The 22,843-nt window shown below is 42.9% G+C and overlaps 1 protein-coding gene across 1 annotated transcript in view; it reads right to left on the bottom strand.

Annotated features, from left to right (window-relative positions):
• MYO16 (myosin XVI) overlaps positions 1 to 22,843 on the bottom strand; it is a 653,675-nt gene that overhangs the window by 72,843 nt on the left and 557,989 nt on the right. Inside the window, exon 33 of the mRNA XM_011933947.1 lies at positions 22,479 to 22,838. Within this exon, the coding sequence (XP_011789337.1) occupies positions 22,479 to 22,838 (360 nt within the window). The remainder of the gene's footprint in view (positions 1 to 22,478; positions 22,839 to 22,843) is intronic.

Below are 22,843 nucleotides of genomic sequence, written 5' to 3'. Positions count from 1 at the left end.
GGGAGGGAAGGAGGGAAGGAGGGAAGGAAGGAAGGAAGGAAGGAGGGAAGGCAGGCAGGCAGGCAGGCTTGCTCCAGCTCCCCAGAGCTCATCTCTCAAGGCTGGTCTTGACTTGGTCCCTCCTAACTCCTTCCTTGACATTATCCCCTCTTGCCTCCCAAGACATAACCTCAAATAGCACTACAAGCAATGCATGTTTATCCAAATTCTCCATATTGGCTCCTGTTTTCTTGCTTTGGTGCGCTCATGCCCTCTCCTGCATCAACCCAGAGTCTTCCTACCCACCAGTCAGGACCTTGGTCAGATCACCCGCAGGGACCTCTCCTTTACAAGCACAGAACACAGCCTGCTCTGCCCAGAAAGGAAAGCAGGTCAAGATTCATAAGCAGGAAATGCTGGATAGATGGAATAAAGGCAAAACTATCGGCACTTTGAAAACTAGGCAGAAGAGTTTATATTTAAATGATCCAGTGAGCCACTGTGCCTTCTGACTCCATTATACATAAAAAACAAAGACCTTCGGTCAAGTTAGCATGTACAAGAATGGCAACAAAAGTGAAAGTCAGGTGATCTTAACTGTTTTAGCTCGTGACGATGAGCAATTATTGAATGGGCTGAAACTGAAAGAATACTTATTCAATGTGGTCAACTCTAGTTTGGCTTTTTTTTTTTTTTTCTTAAGTTTCTGAATGCCAGGAAAACAGGTTCTGTTTTAAAACTGGCTCGAGATGTACTCACCTGCTTTTATGTTTCTTTCACCTATTTTATTTTTGCATTCTTTAATTCAATTATTTATTGGGTGCCTACTATGTGCAAGATACTCACTGAGCGTGGGAGATACAAAATGAATACCACTGCCTGGTACCTGGGAGCTTCTCTCCCAAAAAGGTGATGATTGGCAATAAACAAGCAGAGGCACAAGCAGATAATTAAACATGGTGGACTTAGAGCTGCGTGGAAAACCTAGTAAGTGGAAAACACTGGTGGGCAGCCAGGCAAGGTGGGTGAGGTCCATGAGGTCGCATTTCAGCGCATGGTTTTAGAAAGGCAACCTCCATACCATGCGTAAATACCCCAAGGCAGGAAAGAGCTCACCATTTTCAAGGAATCCGGTACTACTGAGTCAGGGCCTGGGGAACCACCAGAGAGGAACTGAGAGGTTTTATTCTCAGCGCGGTGAGGGCTTCCCCCAAGGCTTTGAATGAGGACAGTCCTCTTACACCTAGTGGCAATAAGCGAATCCTCTGAGACGCTTGCTGACTCTCGGTTTGAATACTTCAGGCTGGCCTCCCTCACAACTGATTTCTATCTCATCAACTGATGTATTTAAATTATAGCCAAAATTCTCATTTTTGTGATTAAAGTTTAAAAGTATTTCTGTTTTTCAATTGGCAGGTTAAACTGTAGCCAAGATATGTTTTTTGGGTTTTTTATTTCGTTTCTTGAGACAGTGTCTCTCACTCTGCCGCCCAGGCTGGAGTGCAGTGGCATGATCACGACTCACTGCAACCTCTGCGTCCTGGGATATTCTCCTGCCTCAGTCTCCAGAGTAGCTGTGATTACAGGTGCATGCCACTATGCCTGGCTCATTTGTTTATTTTTTAGAAGAGAGCAGGTTTCACCATGTTGGTCAGGTTGGTCTCGAACTTCAAGTGATCTGCCTTCCTTGGCCTCCCATAGTGCTGGGATTTCAGATATGAGCCACTGTGCTCAGCCACCATGATATTCTTTTAAATGGTCATATAGGTTAGGCTTAAATCCTTGAATGATCTGCTAAATTATAATTTTTTAAATCTTAATTTATAATTAAATTTTAATTGTTTAAATCTTAAAAACATTTATCTACTTAAGGCTGGCTCTGGATGGGAATAAAGGAAGAGGCCCTTCTTAACGTAAGGTGTAAGAATTAATGGTCAGCATGACACTTCCTCACATTGCTCTTACAATAGTTACCTTCACCCGGGTGCATATTAGGTGCCAATTCCGTGCTAGATGTGGTGCTTGGTTTAGCTCTGTTCTCATGACAATTCTGAAGAGTTGTCACTATTATGCCTATTTTTGAGATAAGGTCATTGAGGCTTGGGGAGGTTAATCTCTGTGTAAACATTTCACAACTCACGGCACGGCAGCCGGATTCAGACTGAGGCCCAGAGGGCTCAGCAGTCCCCCCCCACACTCATTCTTTTACTCTTCGTTCCTCTATGTAAAGTTTTCCCTTCACTGTTTCATTTGCTGATATAAAGGACAGGATATGACAGCTTCTTTCCTGTGACGAGTTAACCACCCAGGCCTCAGTGGTAATGAACTGAAAACTGTAGGCTGCAAAGCTGCACTCTGGCAGCTGCAGTAGTGCTGCAACTTCAGTATGACATCCCCACTTTGGGGTTCTCCCCTGCTTGTAGTAGCCAGGGCATTCTACCGAATTATGCATCAGCCTCCGCTCATAAACACCCTTCTCCCAGTCAGATCCAAACACGTGAAAGCAGCCGTGCCCTGACTTGTTAATTTCTAGATTCAACACATTGAGGATCGAATGCAGAAACTCCGGATGGTTGGGTTCTCCTGTAAAGTGGTAGCTTAGCACACAGAATTCCCTGTCAAAAGCACTCCCATTACCCAGCACTTCAGCATTGAGGGAATTACAACAATCAGAAATCAAGAGGACAATGGCATTAAGTCTGAAGAGGTCTTTGTTAAAAGTGCATATACATGATGCATGCTTTCAGGGGAATTTTAGAAATAATACGGTGCAAACAAAGTCATCAAACCTTTTCATGCCTTCAAGCAGTGGCTAGCAGAGTTCTGAGAATGAAGAAAAGTCACATCAAAAGAAAATATTTGAAACTCTCAGTGAATTTAGGGAAACAATAGGGAAGTGAATACTGTAAATCCTGTATAATATTTAAAGGTGTGTCTGAGACATTTTTGTGCCTCTGCATCTGGTGAAGTAAGGGGTTGTGTAGTTCAGTGGCATCCTGTGGCTGGGTCCATGGTAACACGGGTTGGTTTGGATACCTGTAGCGTTTTCTTTTAGCCTATTAACAAGATTTCTCTGTGATCTCAGGCTTGGTGCTGTTTTTACAGGTACAAGAGAATTGAATCACATCAGGATCTGACTCAAAAATAAAGTCTTGGCCTTCGCATTAGGATATGACTATTAACTACAAGTATGCAGTGTAGGTACATTTATGTTGAATTTTAATCTAGTGAGAGCAAATCTCTAAATGTTAATACAAAAAATTTGGTTGTCTTTTGCTCGTTTTTATATAACTGAAATATCACTCCCAGTCAATGTGATTCTGTTTTAAACTGTGGCTCTTGATAGGAGGGGCTTTCTGACCCCCAGGGGACATTCAGCAATGTCTGGAGACATTTTTAGTTGTCACAACTGGGCAGGGGCTGTGCTCCTGGCGTCTGGTGAGCAGAGGCCAGAAATGCTGCAAACCATCCTGTCGTGCACAGGATAGTCCCCCAGCCTAGAATTATAGTATCCAGCTCAGAATGTCAACTGTGCTAAGGCCGAGAAACCTTGCTTTAAACATAAGTCGGATCATGTCATTTCCAACTGCAGCCTCTCTGCTGGTTTCTGAGTTGATTCACATTGAGATCCAAAGGCTTCCTGAGGCTGAGAGGACCTTGCATGCCCTGGCTCCTGTTGGCCTTGGGCCCCCGCCCCTCTTACACGCCTTAGGCCTTGGCCTCAGTCTTGCCTTCCCAGCCCTGTCAGCCTCCCGGTCTCTCTCTCCTTCTCCAGCATCCAGCAGGGCATGGCAGCTGCACTGTGTTCAGGCCTTCTGGATGACCTTCTGAAAAACAGCACCTGTCTCCCTCGCCAGGTCAGTTCCTGTCCCCACTCCTTGCTTTAGTTTCCTACACAGTCCTTCTCCCTGCATGGCACAGAACAGCCCAATTGTTTGTTTTCTGTCTCCTTCCTCTGGAATGTGGGCAAATACAATGTGCGTTGTATTTTCAGCGCCTAGAATACAGCATGGCACACAGATGGTGCTCAATTAATATTTGTTGAAAAAGAAAAAAGGTGAATGAACAATAAATTAGTTTTAACAATGTTGCTATAGCAATTTTCTTTCTGAAAGGAGCTACACTTTCTGTACCTGTAAAATAGCTTGCATATTTACTAAAGGAAAATTTTATGCAAATCAGTACAGTAAAGCCATGCACCACAATGATCATTCCTCCCCATTCATACAAGATTGACAGTTTATGGAAGCACTTTCAGTGTTAATCTACCTTTGAGTGCTGATCTTTACTTATTTAAAATTGTAAGATAAGGAAAATATCTCATTGCATGAGGTGAATATTTTCTTTTATGCAGTGGCGTGGAGCTGTTTGTTTTCTACCTAAGCTTGTTAACTTATGAGAGAAAAGACCTATGGTTGTTTAAAGTTGATTCCTGACCCACGGTTTGAGAATTCAAAGACACAAGGTCCATACATAGTTTTGTAAAATCGTACTTTACATTGCTTTACAATCTGTAATATCAGGAGATAAAAATCAATTTGATCAATGTTGGCATGCTTTGACTGTGCTCAGTGTGACTCTGGAATCCTGGTGACTGGAGTGGGCACAGTGGGTTGACCCGTAGTTAAGTGGGGGGGCTTCCATGCACCCCTCTCTTCCCCAGGCCCCTTCCAAGGCCCAGGGAAGGACTCAAGCAAAAGTTAACATTTGTAATACTTTGTAAATGCATACTTTGATTTATTTTCTCATTTTGAATAAATGTCCACTTAACTCTCTACGTGTTCATTTTTCATCTTTATTATTATTTTTTAAAGAAGCTCATGTCTCCCCAATTGTATATGCTTCAATCTCTGGACAAAAACCAAAATGGGTCTCAGGCATAGAGCCTCTAGCCATAATCCACATGATGAAATCTTTACCCTTGAGTAATTCACAGGCTGGCAGGAGAAATACATGTAAGGTCACTGGATGAGACTACAAAGACAATGTCACCTCTGGCTCACCTTGGAAATGTTTTATGGGAAAAGCATAACTCCTCATACAGTAACAAGACTGTTTTATAAGTTTGCCCTGATAGAAGAGGCATGAATAAGTTAACATCAGGGATGTGTCTGGGAGAGGAGACACAGGAAGGATTTTGTGGAGGGAGGGGGAGGTAGGATGGAGGGTGAGAAGAGGTACTTCTCTTAAGGAAGAATGCAAAAATTCTGCAGGAGTGGAGAGAGATTTCTTACTGGGGAGAGAGAAATGTCCTTGAATAATTCCGGGAGAGCTGGAGAGACAGGGAGCATAATGGGGGTTGAGATGAGTCCTTGCTCCAAACCAAGAGTGACAAGAAACCTGGCAGAACGGACAGTGTGTGGCTCACCCCTGGGAAGGCCAACAGATGCTCCTGAGTGCAGTGGCCACTCTGGGGAACATGAGAACTGAACGAAGAAGAAAGGAAGAGGGGTGGGCCACGAGCAAACTATATCCCTCCCCCAAGCTAGGGAGTTCTCCATAGATTCAACAGGTATTCATGTCCTACAAGGTCCAAACCTGGTGCTAAGATTTACTTTAGAACTTAAAGAAATATTCACCTGAAAGAAACAATCCATTGAGTGCTTACATTTTAGAAGGGCTATGGGGCACAACAGATGACAAGAATTTATGACAACTGGCTGAGTGCAAGAAGAAAAGGCACTGCCTGAGGGGTATAGAAGATGGAATAATCTGGAAGCATCACTGTGGGACTTGCATCCTGCTCGGCTGAGCTAATTTTGATGGTTGTATTCATTTGTTAAAGCCTTTGACACTTACAATGCCAACCCATGTGACAGGGACATCCAGGGTGCATTCCAAGGGGTGCTTTTCCCCGGGGCTTCTCCGTAGTGACTCAGCTCTAAGGGGACTGCCTTCAAGGTGCTTTGGCATGTGTTAAGGTTGCAAAGGGCCAGGGGCTGGGATGGGAGCTCGGCAAAATGCTCTAGGAATTCTTAGGAGAGGTCAGAGTGGGCTGGAGCAGCCAGGTGAGCCTTTGTTGTGTAGGCAGGAGGAAGAAGCAGTGGATTTTGGGTTGCGGACGGAATGTAGAGAGGGGGAGGGAAAAAGAAGGGAAAGCTGCAGAGGCAGAGGCAGAGCTGACTGCACTCCTGAGGGAGAGGAGGCTGGCTCTGCCCACACCTCCGCACCGGGAAGCGGGAGCAGAGAGCTTTGGAGTCTATGAGCCTCACAGGAGTGGGTTCCAGCAAGTATTTTGAGCAAGGGCAGGCTGTGAACAAGAAGGTGTTGTTTTTGTTTGTTTTTTTTGGTTTGTTTTTTGTTTTTTTGTAAATACTAATCTAGCAAAGAAAGTATACAGCTGAATGGGCCTTGAGGAGAGATTAGAAATAGAAAGAGAGTCAGGGGAGAGGCTGGGGAAGCAGAGGAAGGAGTGGGGAGTCAGGAGGAAGCTGAGTTCAATCCCTCTGAGAGGGAGAACTGGGACCCGATGGGGACCGCAGCTGGGGTGTGGTTCAGAGCAGCAGCTCCCACCTGAAGAGCAGGGTGCATCCGGGGTTGTACTTGTTGACTTTGAAGTGACAGCCACAGGCCTGAGGATTAAACTGAGTGGCAATTTTTTGAAGAAGAGCATTTATTAGGACTGAATAAGGAAACAGCTAGGAGAGACTTAAAAATCTTTCAGGAAGGAGAAATTTTCTAGGAAGAGATACTCTTGAGTGCGAGGAGGCAGCAGAAGGGGATGCCCAGGTGACTGCTGTGCAGGAGTGCAGATGTGGGCTTGCAGGCGGGGCTGCAGGCCGGGAGCCTTGGCAGAGGTCAGGACTGTGTGGAGCGGAGGGCCACTGACAGCATCAGCGCAGGGTAAAGGCCATGAAGCAGGGGAGAGAAGGGAGCCATGGAATGTTTCCCCAACAAGATGCTGAAAACACCGTTTTTCTCTTAGGTACCTGTGCTAGAGATCAAATTAGAGTGTATTTTGGAATCCTGTGAGATGGGATCCGGGTTTCAGTAATGCAGGAGAAAAACAAACTATAGCTGTTTGGCTGACTTAATACTGAGAGTGCTATGTAAGGCATAAAAAATGTGAAAATACATTTTAAACTCATTACTCATACTGGCTATAACTCATTCTGAAACTCTATAGGAAAATTCCTCTTCAGAAAGGCTATTGCATGAAGGGAATGTGCTTGTTTTTTCCTACTTGGCATTAAGGAAAAGTACAAATGCAGAGAGGTGCCTGGCAGGCTCCCACCACTTCTCAAGTTCTCGTTTGTAAAATTTAGAAGTCGCAGCTCGACAGCACTCGCAGATACACATAGATGGTGCGTAATTAAATTTGGATACAAGCACTTCGACCTGAAATTGGCGTCTAGCTTGTGTTAAACCAAATCTAGTTTGTGTTACACAGGGCAACTCCTTTTAAATCTCTAAAATACAGATTTCTCTGAAATCCTGTATTACTGCACATGAGGAAGAAATGCAAACAGGGCTTCAACACCCCTCTCAGATAGACCTGCATTCTGCTTTATAAGCTTCTAGGAAGGGATTTGTTTTCTTCTACATAATGTATTTTTTCTTTTACACGATAGAATTTTCTTTCCTTTCCATGATAGCATAATCCAAACATTTGTGTTATTGCCTTTCAGAAAGACGAATTTCAGATGTAAAGAACCACAGAAGCTAATCTGAAACTCAAGAAGAGAGGGTTCATGTGGAGATGGGTGGATGTGAGGAGAGTGGAGACTGTTAAAGGGGAAATGTGTTAAATTCATGGAGGTGACACGCCGCAATTATGTATGTTTTGAACAGCACAATTCAAATTGCCTTTTGAAAACGTGGTCCAGATTTTATCGTCCCTTTGCAAATGCTTGCAGAAATATATCAAGAGAGGGCGTCTGAGTCTAGTGGTGATGGAGATCTGGGAAGAGAAGTGGGTTCCCAGGCAGTTACTCTTGTGACACAGCTGTTACCCACGCTATGTGGACAGGTTATATTTCTATAAACATTGATTACTCAAGAAACAGAAAAATATATCACTGCAGACCTTGGAAGGGACGCGTGGGCTGAGAAACTGGATTTGCCTGGCCCTCTACTGACCTTAAATGTCTCAGGCTGGGCTCCCGGCATTCCTTCCTGCTTGTTAATAACCCCTTATGAAATCACCACCCTGGGGTAGATCGAAATTCCTCTGGAACTTATGTTTTAAGCATTCTTCTGTGGCAGCGAGTGGCGCAAATACTTATCCTCCAGGTTAAGCAGAGAGGAAAGGAAATGTCTGCTCTTCCTTCACTCCTAACTCTTGTCACCCACCCCCCTGCCAAGTCGAAGGAGATGGTTTGTGCTAGAAAACACCAACTGAAGTAGGAAACAGAGCGATGTCTTCAACAACATATGTGCTGAGCAAGGGAAGAATGCATTGATAGTAAAGCTAAAAAATGACTGTCAGTATAAATAAGGTTTTCAGTACCCAAAAATGCACAGAAAATTAAGTTGTGCCAATTTCCTTTTAAATTTAACTAACTGAATCCTTTTTTGCCCATTTATTCTGTCCCTGCCATAAAGGGGAAAAAATCACTTCAATCCTTTTCCTTTTCTTGTACTGGGGTAGCTTTTTTTTTTTTTTTTTTTTAATACATAATTAGCCGAGTATGCAACATCTAAACAACAAGCCTGCCTGGCCCAGAGCCCCATTCCTCACGCTTACTTTTATAGGTCATGAGGTTATTTATATTGCTGTTATTTTTACATTTCCTCAATGCCAGGTGGTAATGTAAATCCAGGAGTCCTGAGCCACGATGTGTGGCCAAGTACGCAGTCGGTGTCAGCAACATATGCTTTCCTGGAGGGAAATGGTTCCGCCTCACTTTCCCCAGAAGGCAAAGGTGAGAAGATAACGTCCCTGCTCTTCTGTTGGGAGTGTTTCGTGTCGGTGACACCTACAGCCTGGATGGTAAACTAGTGGTGCCTGTCATCCGCTAAAAAAGAAACAGCAAAAATTAAAGAAAACAGAAAGAAAGAAAAAGAAAAATTGTAGCAGTGGTGGATGTGAGGTCTTTTCAAATCCCTTGCTCAGAACTCGTTACAAATTTACCCATCTAAAGCACTTAATAACAAAAAAGACACACACCAGGACCAACTGGAACAAGCTTCCGCTGTCGACCTTGAGCATTTTGCTGTGTCAACACTTCACCAAGGAGAAACGTGGCAGGCCTGGGCCAGGCCACCCAAGGGGGTGGGATGGACGTGGGGACCTTGAGAGCTCAGGGCAGCAGCCCTGCACCAGCTGGCATCAAGACATTTCCACATTTTATTAAGAGTGTGGCAGCGCCTGTGGACACCAGCTGAAGCACAGCCCACCTGCCCACACTTGCTGGCTCCCAGCCAGGAGCTCTGAGGCCTTGAAAAATAAATTTAAAATATCTATGGAGAGTCAAATTATTCTTGAAATTCTGGAAGAGCCACATGGACTGCGTCTTTGATAGCCGTTAATGGTTATATCTCTTCCTGGTGGTAGATTGGCTGGAGTGACTAACTCTTTATGTGCTCACGTGACCCAGTTTCCCTTGATGGGCCACAGGGCAAGTGCCAGTCACTCAGGACACTCAGGAAGGACAAATGCCTGGGACGCAGTAGAGAAAGGCTGAGCCTAAGCTTCCAGTGGACTCACTCTTCACTGGGGACCACAGGAAGACACCATGAGGTGGCCAGGCAGGTCGGTGGTGGGCTTTCCCTTCTCCTAGCTCTTCATTTCTTAAGTAATTAATCAACCCAGATTGATCACTCTTTTTTTATTATTATTTTTAGTTTTTTTGAGATGGAGTCTCGCTCTGTCGCCCAGGTTGGAGTGCAGTGGCGTGATCTCGGCTCACTGCAACCTCTGCCTCCTGGGTTGAAGCGATTCTCCTGCCTTAGCCTCCCAAGTAGCTGGGACTACAGGTGCCCGCCACCACGCCTGGCTAATTTTTGTATTTTTAGCAGAGATGGGGTTTCACCCTGTTGGCCAGGCTGATCACCTGACCTCAGGTGGTCTGCCTATTTCAGCCTCCCAAAGTGCTGAGATTATAGGCGTGAGACACCTCGCCCAGCCAGGTTAATCATTTCTAAAGTATACAGGTTCACATGCAAATGAACATAGAAATAGCAAGAAAAAAATCTATCCTTTATCTGTATCTATACCTCTATAGCTATTCTGATACAGTTACTCCAAAACATAATTTGATCACGCCCTTTTAAAAATCCTTTTAATGTGCAGGATAAGGCACACAGTGGCTTCCAGCAGGCGAATGGACATCCTGCTCTTGTTCTGATATTTTCTCTTTGCAGATTTTGTTTCCTGTTTGTCCGTATAAATCCTCCCCTCCAGACCAGTGTTTCAGAGGACATATTTGTGGGCTGAGAAATCAATTTAGTGGGTCACGACACACATTTTAAAATGAAAGAGAATAGAATACTACGAGTAAAAATGCAGTGTTTAACAAGCATCATGGCTAAGTAGTATTTTGTGAACCCCGAGTAGCGTCTCTATGTAAAACGTGCTTTTAGTTCCTTGGATGCGTTGGAGTTTTCAAGTTTCCCTGCCATGGTCTGCTTAAGAGAGAGCCCACATTTCATTTTAAAAATCCATACAATTCCATGCAATGTCTGGCACCAAATAGATTCCTTGGAATACATGAATGAAGTGTGCCCTTCGTATTTCATGATTTTCCCAAACCTTTTTGAAATTTTGAAGCAAATTGCAAATAGTAATAGGAAATACTACTGCTAGTTTTACCATTTTGCCTGAAGTTAACCTCTGATATTTTGTAGCCTAAAAAGAACTACATATCTTGAGGTATGCCATAGGGTAATTTTCTCACCTGATAAAAGGAACATTGGTTTCTAAAGCCATTGCAGAGGGTTCCGAAGACATGCTAAGTCCCCACAGAAATGGAAATGCATTCCGATTAGCCGCGGCGCCACATCACTGGGTGTTTTAATGATCATCAGATTAAAAAGACATTTTTATGATCCCACATCTCCAGATAGAAAGCACAGAGCCTCCTTCCTGTGTCACTGTCCCCAGCCTCTAAATTAGAGATAATTTCAAGCCTGGGTAAGTGAATGGTGGCGACCCCCCACCAAGCTGCAACTACATCAGTGAAATTAATGTTCACAATGAGAGTTTTACTGTCTGGTATGACATGTAAGTGATTCAGACAAATCTCTAGTTGTGCTAATGTTTATGTGGTGCAAATAGGGTATGATTAGAAGGAACTAGACCACCACCAAGAGTGTGCTCCTGTCTCTGAAATCAAGGTCCTATAGCTTCTCTTAAGGACTGAAATAGTCACTCGGAAGGCAATTTAGTGATTAAAAATCTAAGGGGACTTTGTTACAAAGGGGACTTTAATACTAGTAATATATACAAAGGTAGTTAACTACCAAGAGACAGAGTCAATAAAATTCTCATAAAAAATTTTAAAAAGATATACTATTTTGCCCTATAGGATCCGCTGCTGGGCACTGGTTATTTACCTAAGAAAGGATCTGTGAACTGGCAGAAGTACGATGAAGGTCACCTACTTTAAGTTGGTTGTTTGCACTCCTGTATGCCCCCTCCATCCTGCTGTTAAAACCAGTTGGACCCCCTCCAGCCGGTCATCTCACCTGAGAGCTGAAGTTAAAGGAATGCAACGTCACCAAATGGATGTGACCTCAGCAAGTAACTTCACAGCTGCGAGCTTTTGTTTGCTTTTGAGTGACATGGAAAAGCCTGTATGGCCAAAGTTTTCACTCATTGCTTTGCCTAAGTCTTCTCATTTCACGTACTTCTTCTCAGTTTATCCAGCTTTTCACATAAAAAGCAAATAATAAAGCCAAAATCCAAAATGTACATATTTTTCAGGGACACAGTGATGTACCAATTGTGTATATATCAGTTCTTCCTTGCTTTAAAATGGAGATTTCTTTCAAAGGGTTATGTTTGACTATGAGTCCGAGTTTTCAGTATGAGGAAGCTCTTTTGTGGGCTTTTAGGACTTTGGGTAATGCACAAATTCTCAGGTGTCTCATGCAGTCAGTGTTCTGTAAATCAGTGTAAGTCTCGGATCTAGTTCATGTCTGACCTTGTTTGGGCTCTGCATAGTTTAGAACTTAGTCATTTGCATGGAGGAGAGAAATGAATTATATTGTTTACTGTCTTATTATAATTAACATGTGTTATTAAATTTGCAAATGGCCACTAATTGCCCATGTACAGGGTCTAAGTATGAAAACTGAAGATTTCAAGGAGAAACCAGGGTGGAGTCGGTAACGGCCCGAGAAGCTCTGCACAGAGTACATGGTGGACGACTGTGTTGACTCATTGAATAAAGGACTGGGTGAAATGATATTGAATATAGCTCACTCACGATGGCGTGAAATTTTCTAGGCTAATCTGGGGATTAATCATAAAAATGACTCAAGTCAGGCATAAAGAGCCTAAACACCGGTAGGTAATTAGGAAATAGGTTTTTCTCTTCCAATACTCTTCAGGAGAGACAGAGCAGGGCACCTGCCCAGTCTCTCTTTAGGACAATATTCCATGCACCATGTTGTTTCTAAGCATTTCTTCACAAAAGGAAGAAAACCCCAGGATATTGTATTATGTGGCAATAATGAGATGCAGATAGTCAGGAAGGTCTTTATTAACTTGCTTAAGGAGAGCTGCTGAGTGGCTTAGAGGATAAAGGGCTGGATTTCTCTGTAGAGCCCCCAGTGGGAGTTTAATTTGCAATCCAGTGTAGAGACACAATACACAATAGCTGCTTGCTTTAACGGGTTGATAGTATGAAAAATATTTACTGGTTATGAAAGATAATCCACTTCTGAGAAGACTGCCTTATTTTCAGAATTTCAGGTACAATAGATCCTTTCCCCACTGATGGTGCATTATAGAGCATCCCGGTTGCAAAGACTTCTTTGCTGCATATGGCTCATCTAAAAAATGATAAACTCTTTATGCTAGATACGTATCTCTAGTCTGACTGACACGCTAGCTGCTGCAGACTTACAGCTAATATGTTAAGGTAATTTCTCAGGATAGTTCATGCAATTCAAAGGGTACCTTTTTGATCAGATTGATCTAAATATTTAATAGTCATAACCTTCTGCTTGGTTTTGCTCCTCGGTTTCAAAGAATAATGAAGTGGCATGACCTAGCGGGGACAGCACAGTCACGAGAGCAGTCCGCTTTATATTCTCCCAACAAATATTTATCGACGGGCTGTGAATATAGCCCTGGCATTATTCAGTCATGTTTCTCACTTTGCCGTTATTGATGTCGGTTTCTGCATTCACATAATTGAGAAAGGAGTGGATTTTTGCCTTTTTAAAGAAAGTTGCTGTAGAGACAGACGATGAGGGCTTTTTGATTGTCTGTCTTTCCCCTGTTCCGGTCGTGATGGCTATTGAGAATCACTGCTGATCATCTGTCTGTACAGTTCTTAGCGGGGTTCCTGGTGCTAAGTGAGGGCCCACCACCTATTTAATTCCTGGCGGGTCTGGGGCAGGCATCTGACACCCCACTTATGAAGTTGAAGTCCACATCCCCAGCAAGTCATATGTATCCTACAAAAAAATATGCTCGGCCACTCTGCAAGTGAGGGTGGATTTCTTTTCAGTAATCAGGAACTCAGCCCCAAGCAAAACTTTAAAGAGGCCAAGAAAAAGGGAAATGGAAAGTGAGAAGACTTGAGTTCTGGATGTGAGGAACAATCCTGGTCTATCACGTGTACTGTGGATCCCCGGTACTACGGAAGACACTTTATGGCAGGTGGGTAGAAAGGATTTTCCAGGAAAGGGGAGAAAAAGAGGAGGAGGCAGGGGGCTCAGGAAGAACATGCTCTGTTTCAAAAGTGGCATCTGGCGGGACATTGACAATGGGCAAAACAGTTTTATCTGTCCACCTCCCACATGTTTTCCTGGCAATGAGTTTGTGTTTAACTTCAGAGGGGAATTCCTTTCTCAAACAGAGACTCTGTATCATTATTTTAATTTTATTGTTTTCAGAGACTATGAAGGACATAATAGAAAGAATCCAGGGTTTGGAGAAAGGAGAGGTGTTTGATTCCTGACTTTGAGACTGATTAGTTATTGTGATTATGAGACAATCACTTAATCCCTCAAAGTCTCAGATTGCTCCTTAATAAATAGGGATGGTAACACCTGCTTCACCCACCTCACCGAGATGCAAGGGTCCGGGGGAGAAAGGAGATGTCAATATGCTTGGTCAACAGGAGATAACCACTTACAAAAAGCTGTTTATATTATGACCAGAATGCCATTAACACGTCACAGTGTATATCTGAGTATTTCTCATTATACATATGTACCTAGAAGCACTGTTTTTGTTCATTTTCTTCCTCTGGTTCTTTGCACTTTGTAGGAAAGATGCTAAGAGTTAATGCTGAATTCCTGTGTGACGGAAGAGAAACAATGGAGATAATTCAGAGCCTTGTCATCAAGCTAACAAGGAGCTTCCAAGTACAAAGCTTATCCTGCTCTGATCCCATGCAAGGGCAGTCATTTTCTCTTCCTTCTTCCTCAAAATTCATGGTTAGATTCTAAAGGAACGACACACCCTGAAGTTTCATGTCTCACCCTATATTCATCCATCAGCCTGCAGTGTCTGTTACCCTGACTTCTGCACCTAGAGAGCTCCATCCACCTGTCATCCACTTCTAGCATTCCTCCTGCCCTTCTGCCAGCTCTGGTTGCAAGGCCCTCAGATTCTACCAGGCATTTACCTCCTCCTCCTTCTGGCTGCAGAAAATGCTGTGAGTGCACATCTCAAAAAAAAAGCGAGTGGCTCCTCACTTTTCCCACATCACTGACATTTTGGGAGGATCCGATGAAGCTTATGAAACCTCTGCCCAAACAAGTGGCACGTATACCACGGGGGCTCATGGGCCGCTTGGAGCTCAACTATGAATCCACGAGTGCTTTGTGGCCCTCAGGTTAGAAATTCTCTCCTCTTTGGAATTTCTTTCACTGAAAGTGGATGCACCTTCTGTCTCTGATGTGGTCTGTGAGAGGGCAGAGGCAATGCCAGATTTGTTTATCAGTGTTTTGGATTTCCAGTGGCAATCCCTGTGCTTACATTAAGCTTATTGGATGACAGTAAGGGAATTAACTCCACAAGTTAATGCAAGTCTGGTTTATAGGCCTCCTGCTTGCACAATTTCCCTGTATGAATTATTGGGCATTTATACAGAGAAAGTGTTATAAGTTAGGAGAAAAATGTCACAAACATTCACAACAAATCGTTAGACATTAAAAATATATGTATTTCTAATTAATATAGGGAAGAAAGGGCTTTGTGCTCTCAACATAGATAAATTGGGTTACTGATACATATATTAACATTGAAAGTTAATTTCAAAGTGTAGATGAACACAGTATTATTTCTATTAGACATTTAGGGAATCAAAAACAATGAAATATATACCTGCAAGTGTCAGGCACAGGCACTCTTGGCTACTGCAGAGAGGCAAAGAAATTAGAAAAAAAAATCCTTTTCTTCCAAAGAGACCTATTCCCTTCTTGTCAAGCCCAGGTTTATTAACATGGCAAGGGAAGAAACTTCACACAGCCCCTCCTTGCTTAATGTCCACTTAGTGATAAATGGAGACCCCCCTTCTCTGGGGATGTTAATCTGGTTTCCCCAAAGGACTTACTCATTTGGAAAATGAGGAAAATTTTACATTGATTTAAAATGGTTCTGGAATGCAGAGGAGCGGCTCACTTTGTATGAGACAAGAATTCAGACAGTCACAGATCATCAGCAGAAGAGCATATCAGTAAACCATCTTCCACACTTTTTCTAATTTCATGAGCACTCCCGCCCCCAACTCCCCACACTCAAATAAATCACCATGGGGAGAAATCATCAAGGGGAGTGAAAAAGATTTAACTGCTTCAGACAGGAGAAAACACTACAAGACCTGCACATAGGCAAGAAGCCTAGGGGATGCTAAGCTCTGCATCCCATTATGGGATGTCAAGATTTGCATAAGGCAGACTAATGCCTCATACTTCAGTCTCGTTTCAATGTGTCAGAGATTAAATGATGATAATGTTGCAACTTCTGTTTCAGACATCAGGAGCAGAGAATAGCAATTTGCAAACACCGTCCTGGAGCACATCCCAGGTTTCCGTGAGTAATTCAGGGGCATTTGAGTCATTCTAAAGCATCCTGCGTCTTGTCGCTAAACAATGAATGGGTAACTGTACTTGATTTGGCATAGAAGCATCTGAAACCCATACGATCTTGACTTAGGATGTAATTGTGCGTCTTTGAATTTTGATCTTTCACAGTTAGTTCTACCTGATATAATATTTAGAATCTTTTTTTTTTTTTTTTGTGATGGAGTCTTGCTCTGTCGCCCAGGCTGGAGTGCAGTGGCCGGATCTCAGCTCACTGCAAGCTCTGCCTTTTTTTTTTTTTTTTTTTTTTTGTGGAAGGGGATGTCTGCAAGTGTTCCCTTAGAGAAATTTGCAGAGTTGCATTGCTTGCTGGAATGCTAGCCCAAGAATTATTTTGTTTATATCGTGAAAAATGATGCCCTGGCTTCAAGAATCAGGCTTTTGTCATGAATAGCAGTTTCATGCTCGTGAAGACTGAAGTGGATTGATTGGTCTGAGCACTTATTAAAGTGCCTTAAGAATAAATGCTTTTTTTCCCCTAAAGAACATCTATGATAAAATATTTATAAATGTTTAAATATATATTATTTAAATGGTTCACATTGGTTTTCTTTTTTTCTCTTCCTTCCTTTTTTCCTCTCTCTTTCTCTTTCTCTTTTTCTATCTATCTTTCTTTCTGGCCAGTATTACTCTGTGGTCTAACCTGGAGTATAGTGTAGCAACCACAGCCACTGTAGCCTCAACCTCCCAGGCTCAAGCCATCTGCCCAGCCTCAACTTCCTAGGCTCAAGCGATCTGCCCACCTCAGCCTCTCAAGTAGCTAGGACTATAGGCGCATGCCACCATGCCTGGCTATTTTATTTTCATTATTATTATTTTTTTTTTTGTAGAGACAAGGCCTGGTTGGCTACTTTGCCAGGGCTAGTCTTGAACACCTGGGCTCAAGTGATCCTCCCACCTCAGCCTCCCAAAGGGCTTGGATTATAGGCATGAACCACCATGCCCAGCTGATTTGACATTGGTATGCACTTCAAAATGATCCACTGCCAGAGGAGGGAAATGGGCAGGAGTAGAGATGAAATAGGATGGGCCACAGAGAAAGTTCATTAATCTATTCTTTTTTTTTTTTTTGAGACGGAGTCTCGCTCTGTCGCCCAGGCTGGAGTGCAGTGGCCAGATCTCAGCTCATGGCAAGCTCCGCCTCCCGGGTTTATGCCATTCTCCTGCCTCAGCCTCCCGAGTAGCTGGGACTACAGGTGCCCGCCACCTCGCCTGGCTAGTTTTTTGTACTTTTTAGTAGAGACGGGGTTTCACCGTGTTAGCCAGGATGGTCTTGATCTCCTGACCTCGTGATCCGCCCGTCTAATCTATTCTTTATACTTTGGTCTATGTTTGAAATTTTCCACAAGGAAAACTTGAAAAACAATTATTGTGTAAACAAATGGCCCTATGGAATAAAAATATATTGTAAAAAATTGTTTATAAAATACTCTGACTCCAAACTCAAAATGTTCTTATTCAGAATATTTATGTAATCAAATAAAATATTTGAAATTAATAGGGACTTCCATTTAGCTTATGTGATCCTTATTAAGTAAAAATGCCACAAGAGTTAGTTCTATCAAATAGATTTATATGGCAGACTGCTCTTTTATAGTAAATTTTAACTCAAACAACTATTTAATAGTCACTTACTATATGCAAAGAAATACTGTACATTACAGTTTTTTTTGTTGACATCATTTTTAAGTACCTGTTTATAACTTATAAGCTAAGGATACACTGTATCAGAAAGTAATACAACTGAATTAAAAAAAAAATATTTTGAGTCTGATTTTCATTAATTTGGCCAGGCTGTCTTCAACTTTCTTCTCCAGATTTCTGAGATGTACTGCGTTTTTGTCGAGACCCAGTCTTCCTGATCTTTTTCACTGAGTAGAGAATAACATGCTCATGTGATTTCACTTTATTCTGGATAAACTCAACCAGACGCAGAAATGCCATTCAGAGCAATGGAGCACCCTAGTGGCCTGAAGGAGCCAAGGACTCTCATTCACCATTTGAATCGGGTCTCATAGTTTTTGAAACCAAGCGACTAGAAATAATTAGCATAATAATATTAGCCACATCATCACATGAGATGAAAAAAGTGTTGTGAATTAATGGGATCTTTATATCCAAAATGGCACAGACAATTAAACATTTAGTCAATATTAATTTTAAGGGCCAAGTAGCCTAGAGACTGTATCCCAGAGTTATGCATCCCCATAATCAGTATAAAGTGCGCTTGGCATTCTTGAGTTTATGGGACAGTTCTCTTCAACTGAAGCCTCATGACTACGACTCGTTGCTCCTCAGTGAACAAATATTAATTTTAAAACTTTTTTTTCTGTCTCTTTTCTCCTGCGGTCTGAGCAGCACTGCATAGGTGGCTAGGGGAAGAGAGTCTAGAGGCAGATTGACTGCACTCCAGTCATTCTCTGTCCCCCATGAGCACAGAAACTTTGGGTGAGTAGATTAATCTCCCTGTGCCCCTATTTTTCCACCTGTAAAATGGAGATAAGTGGAGCAGATGCCTTATAGTGTCGTGAGAATTAGATTATTCAGACAGTGCCTGGCACACAGTAAACACTACAATTCCTTGCTGCAAACATTTCTTCTCAGACTGCAGTCAGGTCCATCATCTGCACAATTATATCTTTCCTCTATGTGTATCCACCACTCTTAGAATCTGCATGGTTTTCTACACTTCCAATTGCATATCCAAGAATCTACAGAAAATGAACCAGTTTGGGCAACAGAGAATTTGTGAAATCCTACATAGAAGGCCACGGAATAGTGATGGAGTAGAATCACACGAGAAGCACCCTTGCTTCCCGTACACAACTCACCGAACATTATCGCCCATTACATTTTAACCAGAAATAACTAAAGTAGTGAATTACTGAGCGGTTTAATCTTGTCGCGGTCACTGTTCCAAACAAGGAGAACATTTTGAACCCTTCTGCAAAGTTTGTGCAATAATTTTCCCCTATGAAAACTGAACAAAAAAATGAACTTTAGTTAATTTAAGAAGCCTGAAGGGTAAATTAGCCACACACTGCATTATTTGGTTAAAAAAAAGCTATTTCACGGTGAAAATAAAAATGCCTTTAAGCATAAAGAAGGTACAGTAAAAGATTTAAAACTTGAAAGAAATTCCAAAAAGGTCATTGAATTCATTCAGAAGAAAATGGATTACTGACCTCAGGATCAAACTGTGTAAACTTTAAGAGTCATATAACCAGCACCAGTGCTGAGCACCAGCACCGAACGCTCTTCCTTCCACAGCTTATGTTTAACCTCTCCTACCTTCTAAAAGAATGACCTAACTATCCCATGAGAACATGACATCCGAACTTGTAAACTTATTTCCCTCATCACAGCCCATAAAGAATTAGACACTAGGCCGGGCATGGTGGTTCACGCCTGTAATCCCAGCACTTTGGGAGGCTGAGGCGGGCAGATCACCTGAGGTCAGGAGTTTGAGACCATCCTGGCTAACATGGCGAAACCCCGTCCCTACTAAAAATACAAAAATTAGCCAGGTGTGGTGGCGGCCGCTTGTAATTCCAGCTACTCGGGAGGCTGAGGCAGAACAATTGCTTGAACTTGGGAGGTGGAGGTTGCAGTGAGCCAAGATTGTGCCACTGCCCTCCAACAAGAGCAAAACTCAGTCTCAAAAAAAAAAAAAAAATTATTATACACTTCTCCACTGTGTAGTTAAGACTCCCATAATCTGGTGTGTGGGGATGACCTGGTCTGGTATTGCTAAGTTTTCTATTATTACAGCAACTGTGCAAGTGGCCAAAGTTGCCAATTCATATATTTTTGAGAAAGTCGTAAGTGGCTCAATCCAATCTTTTCACATGAAAAAGTATTGCAGAAAAGCCTACAATAAGAAAATAGATGTCTCATAATTATAGCTGAACTATGTTGTACTTGAGATTTTGATGTGTGTTCCCAAATACTGGTTAATACCACCACAGGGAAATATAATTAGCAAATGTACACACTATGCCTGGAGGGCTCACTATAATTCTCGCTACCCTCTGAGGGGTAGACTTTGGGATTTCCAAATGATGAGGTCTGTCTAGAAATTCATTAACTTCACTTCCTTGAACAGAGTCAAGAAGAATTCACCCTGTTCCATTCTCTAGTAAAATGAGGTTCATGAGGTTTTAATAAACTTTTAGTTCTAAAAGCAAATATTAATTTGTTCATTTAACGATTTTCTCTTATCCATTTTGTTCCTTGGAATGAAACACGATTTGTGAAATTCAAACGTTCTGCTATTTACAAATACAATTTCATTTATTAATGGCCTACAATTAAGAAGAATTTGTTAGCTAAACAAACAATTAGCTTCTTTGTCTGAAGAATAAATAGGGAGAAGGTTCATCGTTAAAGGTTCTTAGCCTTGACCTACTTTTCACTTGTTCAGATTGCTTTCTAGATGTTCTAGTTTTTGTACCTAAAGTAATATTGCTAATCAAATGATGAATGCTTACATATTTATGTATTTTCTTTTGGTGAAGGAGCAGATTAATGCATGCATAAAATGTTACTACACTGTAGATCAAAGTCTACTTCCAATCCTACCACTTAACCCTAAGGAAGATATTTAACCTCTCCACCGTGAAGTTTTCCATGTATAAAACAAGACTGTCCACACTTGCCATCCACCCTGTGTTACCAGTAGAGGGTCTTGACTGCAAGTTGTCCAGGTTCTTGGCGTTTTTAACAAAGAATTGGAAAAACACCCAGCAAAGCAAAGAAAGAACGAAGCAACGAAAAACTGAAAGCAGGGATTTACCCAAAACAAAAGTGCACTCCACAGTGTGGGATTGGGCTGGGCAGCAGCTCAAGGGCCCAGACACAGAATCTTCTCAGCTCCAAATACCCCCTAGAGGTTTCCCATTGGCCACTTCATTCTCACCTCATGTAAATAAAGTGGTGGCCTCCAATCAGAGGCTGAAGTGAAGTTAAAAGATCACACTCCTCTGCAAACATCTGATTGGTTGCAAAAAGCAATGGAACAGAAACTAAGGTGAAGTTATAGAGTTGCATTTCTACACAAAGGAAGACTGACTGGTTGCGGACAGCCAATTTCCCATCCGTGGTGCAGAAAAGGTGGGGGTTTGCAGAGGGAGTAGCCTAGTGTCCTTTTTTTACTTAGGCGTGGAAAGTTACGGTTTTCCTTTCAATTGAGTTCTAGGGAGTCGACATGAAAGCGCCTTAGGTTCCCTGCCTCCAGACCCTATCCTCCTGCCTCACCTGGAGAGGAGTGGGGGATCGAATGCCATCATGATGGAAGAGACTGGTTATAATTTTTCTTAAAGAGAAGATCCTTTTCATTAATGAACTTCTTCCCCAAAATACACACCATTGGGAAAACATTTTGACTTTGTATACAAACCTTAACATGTCTTTTGGAAGATGAAGGCATTCTTTGTGATTATTAAAGGCATCTGTGCAAAAACAGTACCTTTGGCACCGAGGCCCTGTCATTTGAAGGAAGAGCCATGTGGTTAGCCAGTTACAAAAGATTGGCAAAAAAAGTCATCATGAAAATCTTACTTTGCCAGCTACATTCTTCTTTTACAGGGACACAAAATAAATGTTTTCTAAGGCAGGCAACAGCCTGTCATGGAGCTCACTTGAGTGGACTGATTCCCACCTGCAAACCCCACTGTGGGCTGAGTCACTGGATGAGAAAACACAGAGAAGGGGGCTGCGTTAGCGTGTTCCTTGGATAGCACACGACCAGAAGGAAAGCGGTTCATCCCAAACAGCCCACAGCCGAGTGGCATTAAGCGCAGGGTAGTAACTGGATAGGGCATCATCCCAGATACCGCCAGGCAAAGCTAGATGGATGGCAAACCGCACAATGGGGGGTTAGCCGTGAACTGCACATCAAACGGAAATCGGCAATAGAAACTTACACAGAATACCACTTTCATGTTATAAGGAAGAATTAAAAAAAAAGAAAAGAAATCAGTAGCTAACATTTAACTTTCTCTGTCGAACATTTATCAAGTTATAATTTATTAAATCCAGTTGCGGTCTGTGTCTTTCTGTATCACGAGCCTTTTCTGTCATATTCTGCAACACGGAAATATTAATTCCTACTTATTTGGTCACAGTGGGTGTATACGATTTTTTTTTTTTTTTCAAGCTGATACCTGCTCTGAACGACCACGGCCATCACCTGAAACTTTACTCTTTCACGTCTGTGCAGACACGGATGTACACAGGTGCACGCAAGCACAGCGTCCATGCAAAAGGGGTAGGGGGATGTCTACTCCGCTTACCTTCGGCTTCCCTGATTTTTCTTCCCGCCGCGGATTTTCGAAGCACACTCCTCCCGGAGTTGAAGAGGCTGGCGAGCTCGTCCAGGGGGCTGCTGAGAGGCCTGGAGCTGGGAGGGCTGTAGGGCGCGGGGGGAGAGGCACTGGAGCCGGCCTTCCTGGCGTCGACCCTGGCTGCCTTCACCGGGGAATACGGGATCTTGGGGAAGGAGCTGCAGGGCCCGGCCCCAGGGGCAGAGTTTGGCTTTGGGTGGACCTTGGGTGCCTCTGCGCTCGGCCCCGCTTTCCCCAAGCTCACCGGGGCGGGCTCCGGAGGGAAGGCCAAGTGCGCGCAGGGTCTGAAGGTCGCGGGGGGCGGCCCGGGCGGG

This window comes from Colobus angolensis, unplaced genomic scaffold (genome assembly GCF_000951035.1).
Source record: "Colobus angolensis palliatus isolate OR3802 unplaced genomic scaffold, Cang.pa_1.0 Scaffold13, whole genome shotgun sequence".
In the NCBI taxonomy this organism is placed as follows: Eukaryota; Metazoa; Chordata; class Mammalia; order Primates; family Cercopithecidae; genus Colobus; species Colobus angolensis.
This window is presented reverse-complemented; position numbering and strand designations above follow the sequence as displayed.